General features: G+C 36.4%; 1 protein-coding gene across 1 annotated transcript in view; it reads left to right on the forward strand.

The window, feature by feature from the left end:
* The window catches only part of CNX5 (co-factor for nitrate, reductase and xanthine dehydrogenase 5), a 268,770-nt gene that overhangs the window by 212,681 nt on the left and 31,709 nt on the right, over positions 1-24,380 (forward strand). The window contains exon 10 of the mRNA XM_089792002.1: positions 13,873-13,992. Coding sequence (XP_089648128.1) covers positions 13,873-13,992 — 120 coding nt within the window. The remainder of the gene's footprint in view (positions 1-13,872; positions 13,993-24,380) is intronic.

Consider the following 24,380-nt stretch of genomic DNA (forward strand, 5'->3'; position numbering starts at 1 on the left):
GCAAAAATCTCCTCAACACATCATCATTATAGGCTGCTATAGGTATGGTTATCGGAATCTCAAAAGACATGAAGCCACTGCAAGCCTAACATCTCTATGTGGATGCTCCATAAACTTCTATTGCACCAAAATGAGCATTGAGGGCTGCAAGACCCTATTAAGAAGTCTCCAATCTGCCCGGTCTACTTTCAACAAATATGTTTCTAATTCTTCCAACTTGAAGTGAACACCACCTCGGAATTTTATGAACTCCAATTGTAAGCCAATAATATACAGAAAATTTCCCACTTCATGTTCTTTTTGCAAGTCCCTTGGTTCAGAATTGAATGTGTCGTTAAATTCTTTTGAGAGCAAATATTTTTTCAAATTTGCCATTATCTTCATTTTATTTTCTGACCATTGAAATAGTTGCCATGGTTTGTCACTTGGATTACTTTACTTCTACTTCAATACATAGTTGGTGATTTCAATCAATCAAGTGTTATGTTTTATGTAATCTGGTGAATAGTATTTCCTTTGTTTCAAACCACATTTAAATTTCTGATGTACTCACAAATTGCGGTGAAAAGATAACATAGTATTTTAGGAGAAGGCAAAGTTTTGGATTAAAGAAAAACAGATTTTTAGGGGACCCGAAACCCCTTACATCAAAATACTAAATATTTTCAATATATACCAATACCTCCAACAAAAGACAAAGAAACAAGTTTTGAGGAGACCTGAAACCCCCTGCAACATATTTCGTGAGATAAACATTTAAGGCCAAATCCCCTAGGGGGGCCTAAAACACCCAAAAAGACTGCTAAAAAGAACAAAATACCAGTAGGAATGACTAGTAACAAGAACCAAAGGACAAACAAAAAACATACAGCAATGGAGGAAGAATACTAGACCAGCTCCTTAAGGACATTGGTCAGATGCTTACCCATACCAGCGACCTCCTCAACAATATCTTTGACAGAAGAGGTAGTAGACACTGGATTAGATTTCCTTGTGCTACCCTAGTCCATTCGACCAGACCAGCGCTCAGAGTACTAGCAAGAGAACCTTTGGCCATAGCCTCTTCAGTAGACCCTTTACCAATCTTTGTTGCAACCTCAAGGAGACTAGAAGTGACATTCTGCATATTTTGCTCACTGGACTTGAGTAGTTGATGAAGGTTGCCCTCATATTCCAAGAGCTTTTCTAGAATGTTGCCAACTTTAGCTTACAACTCCTTCCTTTTCATGACTTCTTCATCTAGCTTCCCCTGCAGCACCTCAACAATTTTCTGCAGATACTTAAATTTGTTATAAACCCAAGTATCCATAGCAAGAGAATTATACGCTCTCAATTTGGCTTTATTAAGAAATTCAAGCCTTCTTTTCAGCTCCTTTTCAGCCTGAAGATTGTGCAACGAAGACAAACCTTTATCCTCCTTATTCTGGAAGCAGTCAACGACCTCTTTAGCGGCATGAACATCCTCAGCCACAGGAGCATTGTAAATAGTAGAGAGTGATCTCAACATCATCAAGCACAGGATCATTGGCCGCAACCTCAGGAATGGCATTGTTATTTTGACCCCCATCCTCCCTAGGAACCTCCACTTTATCCTTCTCATCACCAATACCCTTCTCCCCAATAATCTCCTGAGTAACCTGATTGGCTCCAGTGTCTGTGGGACTTGCATCATTTTTCACATTAGGGACTCTAGTATTATCTATTTCCTCATTCAAAGGGGTGACAACAATACCCTCATTGTTTTCTATCATTTCATTCACAAAATTAACCTCATTATTACCTTTATTCTTGTTATCCTCAGCAACGCCATCTACCTTCTCAATGTTCTTCTCCTGGTTAATCCCAAGATTGGATTCCCCTGCAGTAGCCTCCTCATTCGTAGCCGATAAACTTCTCGAGCCCTTACCCTTCTTTTGGCTGTTCTTAGTAGAAACCTCCTCAGTGCTCGCTGAGTAGCCATTGGATTTTTTCGAAGCACAACCCCTACTGTTAGTAGCATGTCCCAGCACATGATCCCTGTGTGAAGACCCCTTATCCACCAAATCCTCCTCTTCCGAATCATCCCCAGAATCAGTCTCCATTCCTAAAGAGACCTTGGTAATCTTCCCAGATTGGAGGACCTTCCTTCCCTTCTTACCATTACCACCCTCCAGGATATTTTCTTCAGCCCTTCTCTTCCCCTTCACAGTGTTAACAGAGGCCTAGGAAATCTGGCCTTACAATACTCAACAATTAACAAAATAGGACCTTCATGTAAAATAGGTCTACTAGATTTCTTACGGTGAGCATTCTAGCTTTGAAGCAGAGACTTCAAAAGATAAAAAGGAAAAGAAATTTATCAAATTTTATGTCTACCACTAACTTGAAACACCAAACATGAAATTAGAATTCGGCTCCTATATTATATTCACCTCACTTTGGTATTCATAACATAATCATGAGTTGGACACTTTAATTATATTCGTCCATCTTTATTTGCTTAGACCCAAAATAATGTGGAAGTTTATAAAGTCTGAAGAAGTCACCCTAGGATTGGGACCCACTGCGATTTATTTTAGAAAATCTTTATATCAGGATTTTACAAAGATAAGAGCTTTATAAAAAAATTGATATTTTCACAAAATATAAAACTTAAACTCCTGCAAATACAACCTTTATCAATTTTCGGTATACAAAAAATATTCCTCTTGTGAAACTATGATCTTTATATCAATCAAACATAAATATTCTGAAATATAAAATTTTAAGATTGCAATCACCTTGTTACAAAAAAATGTTCAATATATTTATCCACGACAATGTTAAACCATAGATTATGGCTTTTAAACTCAACTCCAGATATTAAACTATTTCACAACCACCTTCATAATTATTAGTCACTGTTTGCACCAAAATATGTCGAAAGGCCCAAATTAATAAATCAATATTTCTTTCAGAATTAAAGCGATTCCACGCAGAGCAAATGCAGTTGATAAACAAGTGATTATTTCAAGATTTTTTTTTGATATAGATTCCACCAATTCTCTGGTAACTTTGAGTTGCACTTATTTGTAATTTTATAAACCTCACAAGCTGGTAGGAAAACGAGGTTTGATACCATTATAACATCCCCAACTAGATATTTGCCCAAATTTCTCAAAGAAAATTTCTGAAATTTTATACAAATAATGTTTTGCAACAGATTCCACACTAAACAGTAAAAATTCCAGAAAATATCCAAATGAAAGTATATTTTCAGAAATGAATATTACATTAATCTCCAGCAGAACAATGCCAAAATCCTATATTAAATACAGAAATAACAGTCAGATTGGGGAACTAGAAAATTGATTTAAGCACAAGTGAGATACTTGTGTGATATCACTAGTAGACAATGGGTTTTTGTCCATTGCCTTCAAGCATGAGGGTGTCCATCCTCAAAGCTCTAAAAGTTGAATCTTTTCAGGAATCTCCAAGAGAGAAGAAAATCCAATAACATAAACCAAGTCTGAAGAGAATGAACCTTTGCAAGTCCTTTTGTAACATACCCCTGTGACTCTTCAGTTTCCCTTGCATGTCTCTTCATATTTCTTTTTGTGTCTTTTACCAATCCACTTTAATTTTAACATATTTTCTTAATAAATAAGTGGCATAGTAATAGACTAATAAATCTTCTAGCATTAAAATCAATAACCAATCATACCTGGAAATCCATGCATGATAGATTGCCAGAAAGCTCTCAGTGATATGCTCCAAGTCCAATACTGAAATGGCCAAAAGACAAAATCCCGGTGACTTACTATAAATAGCAATTATTTGGAAATCATATCGATTCAACTCCGATTAACCTTGAATTGGAAATGCTTTGGTGAAATCTCATGCTGACCCCTATAAAGTCTTGGTTAGCACGCGAAACCATGGAGAAAAGAGCTAACAATTCATCCGGAAATAATGGCTAGAAAAGGGGACATTACATAGAAGACTCATCACATATACAAGGATGATAAAACTTGTCATGACTTAAATAACTTATAATGGTTTCCCATGCAACACTTCCTGACAGAAACATGCAATTTTATAACTTCCATGACACTTTTTCAACATGTATTTAGAGAGAGAGAGAGAGAGAGAGAGAGAGAGAGAGATCTAATAAGTCACCAATGAGTTCAATGGAAAGCACATTATTAATAATCATCAATTTGACCTAAGTAGTAATAATTAAAAATATTTTAAGAAAGCGGAGTTGCATTATTCACACATGAAGAGGGGTCTTACAACAAGCTAGATAGCCTTCTAGCTTAGAGAAAGTTTGGGTTTTCCATTAGCATATTTCTTGGTATGGAGCAAATTTCTAAAGATCGATATCATATGATGACTACTGAAGTGATTTATCAAAGTATTCGTTGTAGAAATTGCTCTAAAGGGGCTTCAAAGACCTAGTGTCTAGCTTTTGGTGCTCCTATGGCTTATGTAAAGGAGTATAGGACAACAAAGTTATGCTTAATTTATCGATTTTGAGTACAAGAACCAAAACCTGGTACAGTGGTGCAGTAACTTTTCCCCTTGGGTATGTGTATGGGATATATAGACAGACACACTTATCTATCTATATTTATATAAATCAATGTGTGTGTATATGTATTGAAACTGAAAGTTATAATATAAAAACATTGATACTCATAATTGCAGTAAAAGAAATGAAACCTCATAATTTGTAAAATGAAAATACTAGTGTTTTAATAATTCAATAATTTATCAAATTTCAATACACAACTAATATTAGAACCAATATTTAATAGTCTTTAAAGTCCTAATCAAAAGCATCAAATTTTTAACATTTGGTTCAATTCCACTTGAATCGCATTAATTTATAATGCCACACTCACTAGCCCTGAACTGTACAAGTTGTGTCTAAAGATATTTTCTCACATGTTCAATAATAATACCCAAGTCAAAACACTTGTTATTTAGATACCAATTCCTCATCAGCTCATTGTAATCAAGTTTCTTATTTGACAAACCTTCATAACATATGACATCTTGGCCCATTTATCACTTGAGGACGAAATTAAAAAATGTAGACATTTTTTTTGTTTGTAAAAATGTTTAAAAAAAATAATAGTTCTTTTCTTTTTCTATTGTGGCAGCCCTTGGGTCCTCTTGGGTTTAGACTAGGTATGCCTAGGGTCTCTCTTGGGAACCCTTGGATCAATGTACTTCATTCATAGAAAGATCCATTAGGAACTCTAGGTGCCCAAGGATTCTGGGAGGACTCTGTGACGAATCAGTAATTGACCAGAACCAGAACTGTCGTCACACGGGTATAGTAGGGGGTGGAGGGCGGGTGTTTAGAAGAATCTCATAATATGCATTGGGGTTGGGTGTGGCGAGGTTCAGAAGAACCTAGTAACATAAGGTTATGCATGTATTATTTAATGCTAATAAATTTTGATATATTACTTTTTAGTTGATACTGTTTCATAGCTAAATAATAAGCAACAGTTATTTTCTGCTTGCACGTGTAAAGCATATAAGTATATATATAAAAACATATCATAACTACTTTTAGAGAATTTGGGAATGACAAGATAAATGTGGTAAGTCCCATTTTGTCATAAGTTATCAACATTAATGTTAATATGAGATGAGTGTTGGTTCAAAGTTTCTTAATAATATTAGAACTTTTAGGGAGAAGGTAAGGCTTCTTCTTGAATGACAAGTCTAGTAATGAGACCCAGAACATTAGAGATAGCTACTTTACACTGTTGATAAGTATGTTGAGAAAAACCATGTTGACACTTTAAGTAATGCACACTGGAGGGGATAATTTGTCTCAGTCATGGCACAAGTTTTGAATTCAAATGTTTGGTTTTTGAAGCTAAAATAATGTCTAGTTTTGCAAAAAGGAACTAGCGAATTCCAACCGGGGCATAAGGTGAGTGCACATCTCACATGGTTGTTTACCACATAGATTAATTGATTGATGCACATAGACAATAGATGGAAATAGCAGAACTTCTTCCTTTATTCGCATATGCCAGAACATTGCATTATGCTTCTTGATGATTACAATGCTTTTCGAAGGGGGTATATATACTCACGAAGGGCCTTTCGGAAGGTTCCCGAAGGAACTCGTTGGGCACAAGTCGACCACATAACAAATAATATATACTATCCTACCCGTCGGCTCATTTACAATTATTTACTGACTACACCATCCCCCCCAAAAAGAACAGTTGTCTCCGGACAACAATTACAAAATATCTAAGACAATTAACAAACAAAATTCATTAATTGACTAAGTACAACAAGATAAATTTGCTTCTGCCACATCACTTTCACGTTTGTCTCGTGCCTGCACCAAACTGATCTCCAAACTACGTTGCATCTGCAGCCTCTATTAACACAATACTGTCTCCTTAGCTGACATTGATGGCCACCCATGTTGCTTAGTCTACTTCCAACTCCTGGATACACTGAGCCAAGTGTCGCTGTACTGCCTCCAACTGGATGATCAGCTCCTCCCGAGCTCTCTATGCATCCACCAAGACAGCCTTACGTCCAACACCTACTCCAAGTGCCTCTGGTACACAAACACTCCATGCCTGCGGTAGCTCTAGGTCTCATCAACTGGTCATACTTCCCACGACTGATAATCCGCAACGACTGGGGTTCTAGGGGACAACGCCCCCAGCGAGGTCCTGGGGCACTTCGAAACTCACACAAAATTGCATGGAACACACTATTTCTATCATTTTCTTCTAATTCCACACTCTTTCTGGCAATTGCTTATGTCTACCCTTCCCTCTGGCATCATGCATTACTCATTCCGAACTGTTTCAAACTGTCGTCTTTTTTTTTTTTTTAAATAGAAAACTTTCTGTGTTTGAAACTTTACGAACTGTGGTTGAAATCCGTATGCCCAGATGTATACTGAAAATCCGTACAACAATTTCTATTAAAAAAAATTGTACGGTGACAACCTTAGAGATTCTGTATAGTGAACAAGTGGTTGACTCAACAGGAAATTCATTTGAAGGTCCGTACGACAAACAATAGAGAATCCAGCCTTCAGAAAACCGTAGGGCAATTCATTTTCATGGAATCCGTACGGCCTATATTGCAAACATACAAAAAAAAATTTAAAATCCATACAAGCATGAGAAAATCGTACGCCAATCTGGAAAGCTTAACCATACACCAAGCTCAGAATCCATACGCCAAGTGCACAATCCGTATGCCCAGTGTAGAATCTGTACGCCAAGTTAAAAAACTCGTGCACCAAGTTAAATCTTATAAAGCCGTACGGTGAACTGGAATCATATAAATCCGTACGGTGAACTAGACCATTTATACACTCATGAATCTGTACAGCATCACAATCTTTAGACTTCAGAATCTATACACCAAATGTATAAGGGAAATCCGTACAGTAATCTCCAAAATTAATGCTTTGAAAAATCCGTACGTTGGCCTACTATATCCACCTTAAAAGCCGTACGATGACCAGGTTTAAAGAATCTGTATAGTGACTGGGCTTTGAAAATCCGTATAGTGGTTGTGCTTCAAAAATCCGTACGGTGACTTTGTGACTTGCTCTCTTTTTTTTTTTATATTTTTATTTTTTAAAAATTAAATTTTTAAAAAAAAAATTTCATGTCCTTATTGATCTTACATATGTACAATATTTACATATATACAATACTTACAGTCATTCTTTTCTCGGTTGTTCGTCTACGGAGGTGCGTTATTTCTTTCATGGTAGACATTCATCTTCGATCTATGCACTGTGTCGGCCACTTTCTTTTCATTTAGTATCCATAATTTTATTGCTCCGTTATCACCCACTTCCCGAATCTGATACGGCACGCTGATCCATTTCACTTGAAACTTGCCTGGTTTGATCTTGTTCCGTCCGTCATACTTTAACTTCTCCTGCCATCTCTTCCGCTCGTTTTGTGTAACTTCTGTGGCCCATTGTGCCTGCAGTCGTCACTCATCTAGTTTATTTAAGGTACATGATCTCTTCCTCTGGTTTTCCATATCACCCAGTTTGTTCCCGAAGCTCAGTACGATGGACTCTGTCGGCTACCCCTTTTTGCCATCAATAACACCTCCACTCCATACTGCTGCAACTTTTATTAAACCCTTCCTCTCTGTTTCCTGTGTAGACCGTATGATGTGTTTTCCTTGCTGCCGGCACCTTTCTGTTATATCTGTGGTTCGACGTAACATTTCCTTTCTACGTGGTCGTACAGTGGAATCTTTCCTTTTTGTGGGTTCGTACTATATGTTCTTTCCTTCAACTTCAGTCCCAACTGCCTTTCCTTCTGCCGCTTCTCTGTATTCCTTCGGACATTCATTTCTCTTTTCTTTCTCACCTTCATCTACCCTTAACATATTACAGCTCGAAAAGAGTTCGTAGTCCTCTATCTGCGAGTGGTAAAGACCGTTCATCGAATCCAGATCGTCGCCTGTTAATCCTCCTTCCAACCGCAGGACTCCCTCCTGATATGGTTCCATATTCTGCCTCCTTTCATCCTCTTCTTCTTCAGAATCTGACGATAGAGCTTCTTCCCCGACCATTTGAGTGTGTAGATCAATGACGTACTTCCACCCTTTGCTTTCAAGTGATAAAGTATTTTTCTTCTAATCGTGCTTCACCTTGGCTTGTATCAGCCACCCCCGGCCCAGAATGGCATCATATCCTCTCCGCTTCAGTGGGATCACGACGAAATTCAACAAAAAATGGCTATGTTCCAATCGTCACTGGTTGTGCTATTAGGACTCCCAATGGCTTGATTCCATGTTGATCGGCCGTTAGCAGCTAGAATGTAGGTGGCCATAATGTCAGTTGTCCCAACCTTTTCCAGGTGTCTTCGGGTAACACATTGACACCGAACCCTCCATCCACAATCATTTCCGTCAATACAATCTCGAGAATTCCCATTTCGACGACTGTCGGATGGCGTCCAGATGAGAGGGCTAACAGTATCAGATCTTTTGCACTTGCACCACTTTCCTTCTCTTTTTTGTTTGCTGTATTTGCTCCACTTTCCTGCTACCTTCCATGTTCTCTTGGTAGTTTAGCAGTGGGAACAATGTTTTTGAGTGCCGATCGGAGCTAAGGCATAGTGAGCAATAGATCATTTGTCCTGACGGGTACCTCGGTTTGTAATATTTTCCGTACAATGTTTTGTTCTACGCAGTTCCGTGCAGAGGTACCAGTCGTGTCCTTTAGGTGTGTCGTTGCTCTTTGGATCTCTACCCGTGTTTCCTCTAGTCTCTTCTTTTCCTCCGTCGGATCGAGGTATAGCTTCACTTGCTTCCAAGTGATTGCCAAAACTTCTTCCTCGTCCATCCCGACGGTAATCAAGTTTACCCAAGACTTCGGGCACTTAGCATCGTCATGATTGCCAGGTCCACACCATCGGCATAGCAACTTTGGTGTGTTCACTGTTGTGCACTCTCGGGCGAAGTGACCCCACAGACTGCATGCGCGGCATTGAACTATCGGCCGACCATTCGCATCATACTAAATTCGACTCTTTCCACCATTATTGTTGTTGCCGCTATTGTTGTTGTTGTTGTTGTTTTGACTGCGCCAGTTATTTCTGTATCCACCCGATGTGACAACTTCCGTACTGGTGTTCCCGCTCCCTCCTGATGCGGACGCCTCCTGCATGAGGAACACTTGCTGTGGTGGTCTTGATTTTAGGTTGAAAGGGCATTCCTTTATCGAATGTCCCATGATCTGGTAAATCTCACAAAATTGATCTTTCGGGCAGGATCCCTTTGTATGGCCTTCTTTCTTGCATTCCGTGCACCATAACTCATTGCCCTTGGTCTCCTTGTGCATGTTCTTGGACTCTTTCATCATCCGAATCATGTCCTTTTGAAGAGCGCGGACCTTCTTGTTGCTGCCTTCATCATCGCTTTTATCTTCTCCTAAAGGTTCCTCGTCATTTGAATCGGACGAGCTACTCTTCTTCTTCTTCTTTGTCTTCTACTCACTTTCGAGGTTCATTGCCCGATTGTACACTTCATTATATGTTGATGGTGGCACGATCTTCATCTTCTTTCGTAGCTTCGGGTGAAGGCCTTCAATGAACCATCTTTTCTGTAGCCCATCAGCTGGCTTATTCTCCATTTTATTGATTAGGTCCTTCAACTTCCTGGCAAAGACTCAGATTGTTTCATTCTTTTCCTGCTTAGTATTGAATATCTCCACTACAATCTCATTATCGTCTCGCAGTGTTTGAAATTTTGCGATAAACTCCTTAATGTTATCCCAACTGTTTAACTTTTGTGGATCTGTATCAGTAAACCAATCAATTGCAACACCCCGTAGGGTGGCTGGGAATTGTCGGACCCATTCGTTTGTATCTGTTATGCCATTCGCCCTCTAGATTGTTTCACATGTTGTATAATGTCGAATCGGATCGGCGGTTCCTTCACCATCAAATTTAGGCAACTTTTCTTTTGGTCTTGCCATTATTATTGGATGTTGTGGGTTTTGTTGTGTACCTGCGTTGTTTCACTATTCACATCCACGTTTCGCACACCCACGTTGTTTTTGACACCCGCACTGTTTCCAACACCTGCGCTATTTCCAACACCCGTGCTGTTTTCGACATCTGCATTGTTTTGTGAAGAAGGGTTTTCATCAACCGAAGTTGTCTTTTCCGGCAGTATATCTCGGACGAAGAGTTCACTCCACGCTTGTGCTCCCTCGACACTCCGAGCCGTGCAAGTCAATCCCCTTCCGTCTAGATTCGCTTCCCTCAGCATATATAGGTTCAAAAACTCCTCCCTTTCTTCTTCCACCAAATCGAGCCGCTGTTGAGTCTCTTCCAACAATTTTTTAGTGCTTTTGTGTCCGTCAGTAACTTGCTGAAATCTCCGTCTGTGTTTAGCCTGTTGTGCCAAAATTAAATTTTCCTGCGCTGCACGTAATTCATCCTTTTCCTTCAACTTATTCTTATTCTTGTTCAACTGATTTGACATTTAGTCTTCATCCGTCTATCGTCGTACCAGGTCCATCGGGCAACGGCGCCAAATGTTTACCACATAGATTAATTGATTGATGCACACAAACAATAGATGGAAATAGTAGAACTTCTTCCTTTATTTGCATATGCTAGAACATTACATTATGCTTGATGATGATTACAATGCTTTCCGAAGGGGGTATATATACTCACTGAAGGGCCTTTTGGAAGGTTCCCGAAGGAACCCGTTGGGCACAAGTCGGCTACATAACAAATAATACATACTATCTTACCCGTCGGCTCATTTACAATTATTTACCGACTACAATGGTTACAAGAAACTCATCATTATTGTTTTCTTATTGATCGTTACTTAAGTAGCCTTTCAATCTTGGTATATGATCATCTCTTAGGTGACAATTCTAGGATTCCATTTGAGCCACACATCTAATTGTAATAAAGCTCATTTTTCGACAGTTGTAAAAATGGTGACTATTATTTAATGTTGTTTATTTAAAAAATCTTGACATATTGACTACAAGTTTAATATTTTTCACTAATTATAACTTCTAGAATTTTATGTTTGGAATAGTATTATTGGCTTATGGTTTTGTGAAGTCATCGCAGTAAGTGTTGACAATGAAGTCCCCAAGGAACTCATGTCTCTGAAGTCATTAGCACATGTGGCTTAGTTTACTGAAGCCCTTGAATAGGTGTTTAGTGAACTGTTTGATCCACATGAAATATTAGTTGTAAATTTTTAAGCACCACCAGGTAGTATGCTTCTTGAAAACAGAAAAGGCCACAACTCATGAGGCATTGATAAGTAATGTCTTTGGATAACTAATACGTCAAGATACAAAGGCCTCAAACTTTTTGTTGGTTCAGTCAAGCCCTTAGGTTTCCCGAGGCAATGAACAAATGAAGCCCTCAATGCAATGTAAGAAGTAATTGTCTCTTCCTGATTTATTTATTGTCAGTTGATTAAGGTAGCATTGGAGACATGTCAAGCGGGTTCCCAAATCAGCATTTCCTTTATAACAATGAAGTCAATGGGGAAAATCTTTAGTTGTGATTTGATGATGGTCTCCAATGGTACTAGAGAGCCCATCTGTTTTTTTTGTTTAGTGGTTTCATACGAACTATGTGTTATTATGTGTTATTGTCTAGTTGAATTACCTAGTAATCCTTCTAATGTTTGTGTTGACAGGTTCTCAAACTCTTTGAAAGCTATCATGTTTTACATCCTTTGATTCCATTGTGTATTTGTTAGAGTTGCCGGAAACTCCTTTGTCCTTCCTTGGGCACTCGTATCCCCATATCCAATTTGGAAACGTATCCAATACTGCCCGGATACATGTCAAATATTGTACCTATGTCTGCCTAAAAAAACTTGATTTTCCAACCATGCCAAATACTATGGGATTTGATTTTTTAAAAGATTTGACATAAATCTTCCCAAATTTGATTTCAAAAAAACTTTATTAAAGCAATTTAAAAAAAAATGGTTTAAACAAAACCTGCACCAAATGAGAAAGACAAATAAAATGTTTATCTATTTCAGAAACCCAGTTTTTGGGTTATCTTCTAATGCAACTCTAGTATCTTTACATATTGTGAAGTGTTAAAATTAACTTATAAATATTTATGTGTCAATATTGCTTTTGAAGTAATTAAGATCTCCTATAATAACACTTATAAACTATGTTAAATATATGTGTATGTTTTATTTATTAATGTTGTGTCCAGCTGTATCCATATTGGTGGTCTTAAAAAATGGCCATATCCGTACCCAATACCGTATCCGTATCCATGCAACTTTGGTATTTGTGAATCTAGGGAAGGTGATCTGTAACAATGGAATTAGAACAAAGGTAATCTTTACAATGTTAAAGGTAATTCATTACATCCTTGGAGAAGTTATTTACTAAGACATGAATGAGATATGCTTTATGATATTATATGGGAGATGCTTATGTTTGTAATCTATCTTAATGTTATTGTTCTTGAACATAACATGTGGAATGTGAAACTTATTGGGGAACAAACTCTAGGACTGTTTTAGGATGAAATGACATGGAAGGTTGTTGCATTTTATAGAACTCAGTTCTATATGTTGAAGGTTTATGCTACATTAGATGATTTTTTCTATAACAGTTCTTGGTGGAGAATGCCCACTTAGACATAACTGTCACTAACCCCAAAGCAGTTTGGTTGGAACAAATTGTTTAGTATAAGTTGATATTGACCAGAGGAGAGCTCTTCTTAGAACCAGGTGGCTCATTTAATAGTGACAGTTTTGTGAATACAAGGCTTTGTTCAGTTTAATGTGCATACTGCATACAACATTCCAATATTTTTCAAATTATGGAACAAATTGTCATCACTCTTAAGTATTCAAATGATAATTTTCTTTTAATTATAATTTTTGTAAGGGATGTGGCCTAGGTTTGATTTTGAGATATGCATTCCTTTATCAAGGTGTTGTCTAATCAATGGAATCTTTTAGTCACGCTCCATTATTGTGCATTTTTCTATAGAACTGTCTTCTCTGCTCAGTTATGTATCTAGCAGGCACTGTAGTTGGATATCAACTCTCGAGCAATATGTTCATTCAAATGACTGGATCTATCCTTTTTGAACGTCATTATTAAGACAAAGTTCTTACTGTTTGATCTATTTATCAAACTATAGGATAGTAACCATGTAAGATCTGTACCCACCTTAATGTTCAAATTTTAATGCTAGGATTTCTAGCTTTGCTTCCTCATAATGCTAATATTCCATATTCTTATTTCTTGTAATGTATTTAGCACTCATTACAACACATTCAAATATTTGCCCTTGATTTTATATTTCTTTGTAACTGTAACATCTGATATTGAGCTATTATTAAGTGCAGGTCAAGCTCAGGGGGAGATCTCCAAAATGTATTGTATGTGGTGATAACCCAGAGATGTCTTTCGAAAACTTCCAAAATTTTGACTATGAAAAGTTTACTCAATCACCAATGTCAGATAAGGTATTATTTATGTTTCTCTGTGCATGTTTGTTTCTTCTTTGGGTTTGGTCTTTATATGCATGCTTTTAGAGCTCCAAAATAACCAAATTTTCACGTGCTCTTTTTCCTTTTACAAACTTAACTATGTACCATGGTGCAAGTCTTTTATAGTTTTGTGATATCTCAAGAGAAAACTTATATTTGTGATAAAGTATTGGCAAGAGGAAGAACCTAATGGAACTTTCCTTTTGTTGACCCAGAAAATAGAAAGCAGGCTATGATGAAAGGCTGTGGTATAGGAGCAAACAACTAGCAGTCATGAAAACATCACAATTTTTTGGTACTAACATCCTTCACTCTACAACCAATGAGATTAATACCTCAACAAATTGACAAAACAAGGGCCAAGGTTTGATGCTTTAACTTCAGCAACAAATCTAAGAGAGGTCATACATGTGTTGAAATTTAATTACTCTATATCAAGGGAGTACCAGATTTGAAAGAGTAGGCCTCAGAGCCAGATATAGAAGAGGATCCATTTTTAGTCCAGCCAACATTTCTTATCATGCTCTTTAGGTTTTTGTGGGCACTATACCATAAATTCTCAAGGTAAGAGGATTCTTGAAGAGAAGAGTCACAAATTGATTGGTTCTAGTAGTACCCGTAATTTCATTGACCACAAATCAGCATAATGTATCTCAACTGCATTTACCCTGCACAGAAGTTCCAAGTTATAACATGAGATGGTGGCAAAGACAGCTGTTAAGCTAACTACTACAACCTCATGTTGCAAATGGGTGATTATGGGTTGAAGAGCATTATGTTTTCCATTCCCACAGGTGGTGTCAATATGTTATTCGTAGCACATCGGTTTCTATGCCAGTGAACATTGAGATGAATTATTAGGACCTCTTCCTAGGGTTTCAGTCTGAGGGCCAAATAGTATAACTTAGGGATTGTTGGAGAAACGCATAAAAACAAATAGTTCTCTTCAACTAACAAATTTAATGCAAAATGGCTCTTCAAGATTAGATGTACAACCATATTCATTAGAGTTTGACAATGTCAGCACCATAAAGAGAACTGAAGCTTATAATTAACAAATGTTAGGTGGTCCTTGGAAGGATGCCTAAGAGTCTTCTCCCAATGCAAGATTGTGATCGCACTATGCAACCTATTCTAGGGAGCCAAACTCTCAACATTTGACAGTACCGCTACCCATATATTGTTAAGAATAACAATCCTCACAACACAATTGAGGTGGCGGGGGGTGGGGTTGAATCAGTTGTTTGCAATTTCCATAAACTTCTAACTTCTCGACCAAATCACCAATGAAAGATATAGCAATGTAAAACAATATGAACAAGATATAAGCCAACTCGATAAGACACAAGATATTTTATTTTTGTTCTTGAGGAAAACCTTGTTGAGGGAAAAACTCCGTTGGGGATGATACCTAGAAGATCATGCACTAATATGAAAATCTCCCTGTTAGGAGACCTGACCTTGTTAGGAGTCGATACAAAGAATTTAGTACATCAATCCCTATTAAAGGATAAAATCCCTGTTAAAAGGTTGATAACCCTGCTAAGAGGTGATATAGAAAAAAAGGCTCACTGCCTAAGCATACTTCTTGAAGGGTGAAGGTTAAAGCCACCTTCAAGAGGACTTACTATCCGAATTGATAAAGGTTAAATCCACCTTTGATGAACCAACTGAATGACAACCCAATTTTTAAAGCTCCACTTATATGTCTACAAAAGCATCTAACCAACCTTTAACTCTACTTTGATACCCAATGGATATGCATAAGACAGCTGGTCTATTACCGTTTAGTAGGCAAACACCCCTGAGAGGTCGCCAAAAATGTTACCAATTTAGCCTACCTCCTAAATTGCTATGTCAAGCTTGTTTATAAACTACACTGTGTTTTAAGTTGCTGATTATACATATGATAGAATGGTTTGGATGCAGAAAGTAAATTACAAAAATCAATAAACAAGAGAAATTGATCATATTTTATTCAAGATAAATACAAGTACCAAAATAGTATACTTTATTGAAATATATTTTATAATTGTTTTGATAAGGTGCAAAATGTTCAAATTTTAAACAGTACTTGATACAATGCATATAGATACCACACAAGGCATGCTAGCTCCTAATATAATTACTGAATAAACACATTGCATAAACATAAAAGTACTAGAAAAATAAGGGGAAGTGCCTGCATTGCCTGAATGGAAGGATCGTCGATCTGAATGTTCAAGAAGATTTGAGCCCGCATCTCCCTCTGGGAATAGATCTGCAAAATGTAAAAGAGGAGGGCCAATTCATACAAACTGAGCAATGGAAACCATTCCAATTATCTCTACACTACTTAATGTTCCTACAACATGGTTATTCAAATAAAAGCATTAAAAGATGCAAAGGCAAGAGAAGTATCTGAAAACAAAGCAGGTTTTTATGCTAATAAGTTTGTTTCATGTGCAGGTATAGTTATGAAGTTTGAGGTTGTTGAAGGATTATGCATAAGTTACATGCTTGAAGCCTTTTGACTGAATCATGTAGAGGCCAAGATTGAAGAATTGAGGAGACTATTGAAGGACACACATAAACTATAGGCGTGAAACCTTCTGGTCAAATCATGAGAGGCGAAGACTAAAGACATAGGGAGATTGTTGAGGGGGCATACATAAATTACAGTTATGAAACCTTTCAGTTGTGTAACATTTGGTTTTCCTGGGTCTAAATTAACATTCAACATACTCAAAGAATACAGTTATACTTCGAATCATAGGAAGGCAGTTATATCATTTCATGTTCATGTGAATAAGATATAACGTTAAAAAAACAGTTAAACAAAAATTTTCTTAACTAAATATTTGAAGTACCATCAAATTAAATTACTACAAAAATTAAAAATCACATACCTTGGAAAACTGAGTTCGAAATCAAACTAAGGATGCTTCTGTAACCACCCGGGTTAGCCCACAAATATACTACAACAGTTTCATATGACAACCACCATCTAAAAACCACTATCCTAAAAATCAAAAGATAATTTCGATTTAATACCACCATATTTTAAATTAGGGCATCACATACCATTGCATCAATTAAGACATTGTTTACCTTCAGTTCATTTAGGGCTTCTGATACCACTATCTCACTTAGGGCTTTCAATACCATGGAATTCATTTAAGGGCTTTCGCGACCACGGATTCAGCTAGGGCTTCCAATACCACTGTATCATTTAAGGTTCCAGCTGTCTCCCAATCAATTAGAGCTTCATATTTCTTTTCCTTCCGATCACTTATCTGAGACAGTTTCTCAAGATTAGATAAATACTTATATTCAATATTTATATAAATGAAAACTATTCACAAATCAATTCAGATTACAATGAATTTAACTCAATTCAATCTTACCTCTTCATAAATAAAAATGATAATAGCTTTTTCTGATAAACAATTGAATGCATAGCTTAACTCTATCTGACTCATGTTCAACATCTTGAGAAAGGTGAAGCATTGTTAGGGGCTTAACCACCCAACCTCGGACCACAATATATCCCCACATGATCTCTAACGAGAAAGGCCCTCCCTACTGGGAATTGACAGGGAACATCATTCCATCCACAGGACATCATGATATATAACACTCCATACAACTTGGCAACAGGAGATCACCATAACAGGAATATGCATGAACTATTAATTAATTCATATTAAATGATAAATATTGAAATGTCTTAACTAATACTGGTTCGTATTATTGACGATCACCCATTTTTTCGGCTACACAGTCGTGTGAGTCCCAGTTATCCGGAATTCTCAAAGCGAAAGGTTTTAACGATTATTCAAGAAGATTTCATACATCAATCATTTCACATTCTATGATTATATTCTTAAAAGATCACAAAATAGACGACAACCTTGACAATCACTCAACATTAATGGAGCATATATGAGCTAAAGCATTATTTATTTAATTACTTATTTGATTCTAATATCGTCCTTGTATTTTCTTTTACAGATTCATCTACACCTCCTCACCATAACAGACCAATCAGTCGGTGATCTCCTTGGTACTCTATTTACAGTTATCAACCATTTAATCTTATTTTCAGATGTATGGAAGTTAAGCCTAATGAAGAACTTCAAAGATTTTACATAAAGATTGGCAGATTTGAAAATATACACTATCAATTTTTAAAATGTTATATTAAATCTAAGTAATATCTTGGACAAGAAAGATTATTTCCAACTTTGATGTTTGCCTAATCACAATACACATAGACAAAAGGCAGACTTTATGAAGATTCGATTGGACTGTAACATACTAGAGGCGGCAAAATTAGAAACGAAATCTGAGGCATGGAACTTTTGTTTTAAATTAACTCACAGCCGACTCTACTTGAGTAAGATGAATAAGAAAGGGAAAGAAATAAATAATGTTCCTTACGAAAACCTTGACTGTGCCATATATGAATCGAATCATTTTGTACGCACTCCGGATTATTGCTGTGAAGTAGAAAACTCTATTTCTGCTGGAATTTCATTGCTTGTCCATAATATCACTGTTGACACTTGTCTCGGTTCTTGATTTGTCGCAAAATTCCAATAGTTGACTCCTCTTTTCATCATATACTTTCCTTGTTATTGGACGTCGCTGTGTATTGAATTCATACGCCACTGATGTCTTATTCTCCTTGTTCATCTTTTGCCTTTGTTAATACATCAGACTCACCACTAAAAATTCATCACTTCTCATTATACTTTGTTTTTATCCGGCTCCTTACAATTATGGCTAATGAATCATCAAGTCATTTCTTGGTTCAACTCGTCTCTGAATCCCTCATTGGCTGCGCTTATTTCTGGAATGCAAAATATGAAAGCTTGGGTGTTGTTGGAACCGTAACAGGCCAAAGAAAATATCAATAGTGGAATTACAAAGAAAGAATGGCCGGATACGAGCGTTAGAGCCTTAACATGACAAGACTTACATATATATTTTTGGAGTCGACCTTATGGCTATCCAGCAGTTATAAAGAACCCATACAAATTCCCTCAAGTCAATTAATTATGCCAAGTTATATCATTAAAGAATATTAAATTAAAAATAATAGAGTTGAAAGGTTGTAATTCGAAAATAAGTCAAATATTATTATAATTCGAAAATTATTAAAATCTTACAAGTACTTTAAAACATCATTTTATTAAATTATTAAAATATAAAGATGCCAAAACATTTTTATATTCAAATGCACATATATAAACTATTATTAAAAAATAATAATACGATGAAAGATAATTTAAAATCCTTAAAGAATACGTTTATATTTGAACTTAATTAATTAAATTAAATTAATTATTAACAACTCATGCAGTTTTAGAGATGAGTCCTATTTCAAATCGCTAGGTCCTCTACCTATTTGTCCAATGATGGTGATGCCCTGCCTAATTCTTTTCTAACAATGCTTCCACCCCTTCGGCAAGCTCCCTGCAAGGAATTTCTCTGTAATTAAATTTTAATTATAAATAATCATATCAGTTAACCTTTCATCTTAATTCCATGAATTCGCGATTAACGAATAACTAGCATGTCATCTTCACTTGAAATCATAACAACTAACTATCTTACCATATTGCCAGATTATATCAAATTAAACTGCCAATTGACTTCATGTGAACCTCAACGTCTATATTTCAAGCTAGGTCAAAAATTGGGATGTAACAAGTTGAATCATGAAGGGCATATGGAATTCTTAGTCTACAAGCTGAGGGAAAAGAATAGGCAGTGAATAGAGAAATCAGCTAGTCAAAGTTGAGAAAACATTTGTAAAGCTATATTCTTTATTGCATAAAAAGTAAAAGATTTGAAAGTGTCTAGCTACAAATGTAAACAGTCAGGCATACATGTGCAAAGAGTAGTCACTTATTCAAGTTATAACAATTTTATTCATTGGGAAGATGTTACAAAACTGAATAAATAAAAAGTAGTTGAAGGGACACAACTTCTATAGTGAAACCTCCCTGCTATTTAGTTATAGATTTAAGACACAAAGGTATAGCAAAATATTAACAGCAAAACATGAAAATAAATGGTGTTCTGGGATAATATGTTGTACAAAACAAGGTGAGGTATTTCAAACAGGCTATAGAGCTATTTTTGAGAGCAACAAATTTATCAAAAGGAAGCATAGAAGGGAGAGTTTGTTTCAACAAATAAAAAAATTGCTTCAGGAAGAGAATGATTTTAGGCTTAATCTAAATTCACAAAAATCTAGCTCAATGATTGACTCTTCAAGAGACAATGGGTGATTAATGAAGGGTACTCGAAAGGTCTAATTTCTCGGATCATGGTTGTTGTCTACTAGATTTTGTTTTGATTCCAGTAGTTTATTCAAGCAAAAGCAGTAATTGAATGCACAAATATCTACCACCATGCCCCACGTTTCAAACAATAGAATGAAATAACCATTCATGCATAACAGCAGAGTATATGCTGATGAAAGAAAGCATTCACATCATGGAACAATAGTCCAATCACTTACAACAAGCAATAAAAGATAGGGAAGCTAACAACCATTAATTTTGAAGGAGAACCTGAAGATCAAACAACAGATAGGAAATAGAGCAATTCCAGCAAATACAGAAAATCACCATAGCTCATGGCAGCCACAAAATGGAGTAAAAGCAATAGCTACAGAAAACCCTCCAATGCAGCAGAGAATACCATAGTGAAGAAGATCATATGGCATAGAATGGAGGAAAAAGAACTTACATAAAATACCATTGATCACCCACGTTTGAAGTAATAACCTAGCCTTGCAAGAAACGAAAAATCCACGGCATAGACCCTTAAAACAACAATGGAGAGTCACGGCAAGTGAAGGAGAAGAAATATGGAGCCACGAAACATGGAGAAGAGCTCACTGTAGAGCAAATGAAGAAACCCATGAAGCTCACGACAACTAATATCTCAGAAGAAATGGAGGAACCTGTGAACTCATATGGCGTTCAAAAAAATATAGAGCAGTGAAAATCAGCCACAACATGGAGGAAAGATCCACAACTTAAAAAACTCAAGAACACCAGCAGTTATGGTGTTCCCAGCATGAAGAATAAGTTCACAGCTATAACTCAAATACACCAGCACTCATGGCGACCAGAACAAGAACTCAAGGTATGGAGTAGAGCTAGAAGAAATCGCAAAACCAGAGTTTCTCCATGACGACTAGGGCTTCAAAGCCTCTCCTTCCTTCATTCAATTTCTAAATTACATTGTGTTGGGTGGATATTTTGCTACTGACAATTTTTGGGTAAAAATCCAATTGCAAAATAGGATGACTAGCCACAGTGTGTGAGACAGAGTCTCTCCTACCTTAAAGGGAAGGCTCTCCCCTTCTCACCGTTCCTTGGATCAACTCAAGGTAAACAAGATTGACAGATTTTATAAAATGGGTGTTACCAATATCCTTTCTTCCTAACTTTCAAGAAAGAATCCACTTACCCATGGAGCGAATAATGGGCAGGGTGAATCTCTAACTACACTTCTATCAAGAGCTGGAAATAGTGATACCAATAAAACTTCACTAACTCAAACACTAGCTAAAAATGTACTGGTTTGGCTCTAAGTCTGATCGTATTTCTATATGAAAATTTTTACAATTCGGGCACAAAGATTCCTAAAAGTAAGAATACTTAACTATTTTGTGAATTAAGAAAGAACTATAAGCTACAGACAAAGCTTCTAGCTATACACTTCCACAATTGCTCCTTGTCAAAGCTCTGGCTCTGATTGCTTCTTAACTCTTCTATTCAATTCATGAGATACAATTACCAATAACACAAGATAACAGAAATCAAAGATAACTTGGATGAATTATAGACAAAGCTTACAATTCACACAAATAACGATCGCACTTAATCAAAGTTAAATCTCAAATGCTTTGTATTCACTTTCTCTCAAAATAGTGCTTATACAAACAAAGTTCTACTTGCAAATTTCTCCAGAGCTCTCTTGTATAAAGATAATGATGATTTAACAATGAGGGGGCACTCTTTTATATAGGCATAGGAGTTGAGAAAAAGGTGGAGGAAAAAGTGGTAGCAATTCAATCAACTTTGACCTAGTCTAACTAAAAGAGAAATTATAGGGTTACATATAACTGCATATACAACTCACATTACATCCTTTACATACACATGTAACTCGCATTACATGTAATTACACATCTTCATGCAACTCATCCTGTCCCACTACAAACATGAAAGAAGAAGAAGAAGATCGAAGAGAAGGAAACAATCCTAAAGGGCCTTGTACTTGACGATGCAATCTCAGATGATCACAGGATTGGAAGTTCCTGTACTTTGTACTATTGCATTCACTTTGATAACCATGGTGTTGCATCTTTTGATAACCTTCAACTTTGATGAATTGTCTGTTGTCATTTGAAAACTTGATGTGATCCAACTTTTCTCGTTCAATTTGTCGTGAATTCTCCTTTGTAGATTGGCACATTCTAGATTCTCTGACACTTTGAAAACCTTCTTGATGATGTTTGGATGTAAATTCGAAACAATTTTCCATCAGCACCTTTACCTTTATTTTCTTTTTCTTTTTGACATAAAGTGCTTGGTGCATGGGAATGCGTGCAAATAGAGATTGTTGATTTCCAAAACGTGACTTGGTCTTTTAAGATGTCATTGCACGGAAAATGGATTACATGTAAATGCAACATGTAATGAGGAATGAAAAGTAAGATGACATGCGAATGAGGAGGGTGGACGAGCTTTTACATTTAAGTGCAAATGGAAGAGATGGAAAGCATGTAATGACATGGGAAGTGGAAGAATATGTATTTGCTCATGGAGGTGTGAATGCATATGGAGAGGCGAGAATGAAAATGGAAGTGGAAAATGGGATTACATGCATGTGCAGATGGTGAATGAGATGGAAAACATGTAATTGCATGTCGGATGAGATGTGAAGTGTTGTGACATAGAAAATGGAAGTGGAATGTGATGATGCTTTCGCATGAGTGAAGCAAAAACAAGTTCTTGGGAAAGCACTTGTAAGTTCTCCAAAGTGGAGAAAACCGACAAGCAAGCACAAATCACAAAAACGAGCACAAAACAAACGCATGCCTTTGGCAAAAGACTCAAACATGTCAACATGCAATTTCGAATTTGGAGTTTGGGAAAATTCCAAAAGTGTAAAAATGAGAGTTTTCATCATTTTTAAAGGAAAAATGCACTTTCTATGGCAATAAAATCAACTAGTGGCAATCATCAAGCAATAATATGCATGAAAATAGCAAGATAAGCATGAATGGATGAGCAAGTTTGAAAATGTCCACTTACTTGGAGGTTGTGAGCCAAAATAACAAGAATCATAGAGTTCGAAGACCAATTCTCCTCAAAATCTAGATTCTCAAACAATAATTTGACATTTTCCGCACTTGCATGTAATGGGCATTCAATGGTCGAATTTGACATGAGAAGGCCAAAAATGTGGTCTACAAAGACAATATCATGCATTTAAAACTAAAAAACAATCCCTCTCGATCAAAGGTATGGGCTGCAAATGCATTTTTTTGAGTTTTTTGAACAAAACATGACTTTTTAATGCAAAAATCTGAGCCGTTTTTGCAAAAACGTGGCCAAAAAATGCATGTTTTTGAATCATTTTTGACTTGTGAATGCAAAAACGACTTCCTCAAATGCATATACATGGATCAAAATGCAAAAAAGTGGCTTTAAAACGCATAAGAGTGGATTTAAACCCCAATTTTCCAAGCATTTTATAAAAAAACGTGATTGATAAAAAGACATGAAACAAAAACGTTTTGGCTTCTAAAGTTGAAAATGTGTATCACAATGCATGACAAACACTTAAAATGCCACATCGATTCCTCTTTGGGCAAAAACATGAGCCAAAAATGGTGTTTTTTGAAGATTTTTCTAAAAACGTGCCCTAGATGGGATCTTGGAAAAATGTTTTTTAGCAAGATAAATCCATTTTTTATGTTAGAAAATCAATTGCCAAGCAAAAATGACCCCATTGGAGAAAATCTCATGCAAATCCATTGAGAAAATCTCAAGTTATGATCAAAATCGGGTTCTTGGTGGGCAAGAATATATTCTTCAAAATCAAACCTTTTGGAGGTCATTGCACATATTAAAAAATGTTTTTGGTTAAAATTAGAGCTTTTTGGATCAATTGCATGTTTTAAAATGTGGAAGTCATCAAAATCAGATCTTTTGGGTGCTATTACATATTTTAAGTTACATTTCACATTTTAGATGCAAAGACATAAAAAATTACCTTTTGATGCAATGACATCAAAAAGATCCACTTACATGATAACCTTTTGATGTAATGACAACAAAAAGGTCCAC

Source organism: Cupressus sempervirens, chromosome 7 (assembly GCF_028749045.1).
Source record: "Cupressus sempervirens isolate cs-2001-9-10 chromosome 7, ASM2874904v1, whole genome shotgun sequence".
Taxonomy (NCBI): domain Eukaryota; kingdom Viridiplantae; phylum Streptophyta; class Pinopsida; order Cupressales; family Cupressaceae; genus Cupressus; species Cupressus sempervirens.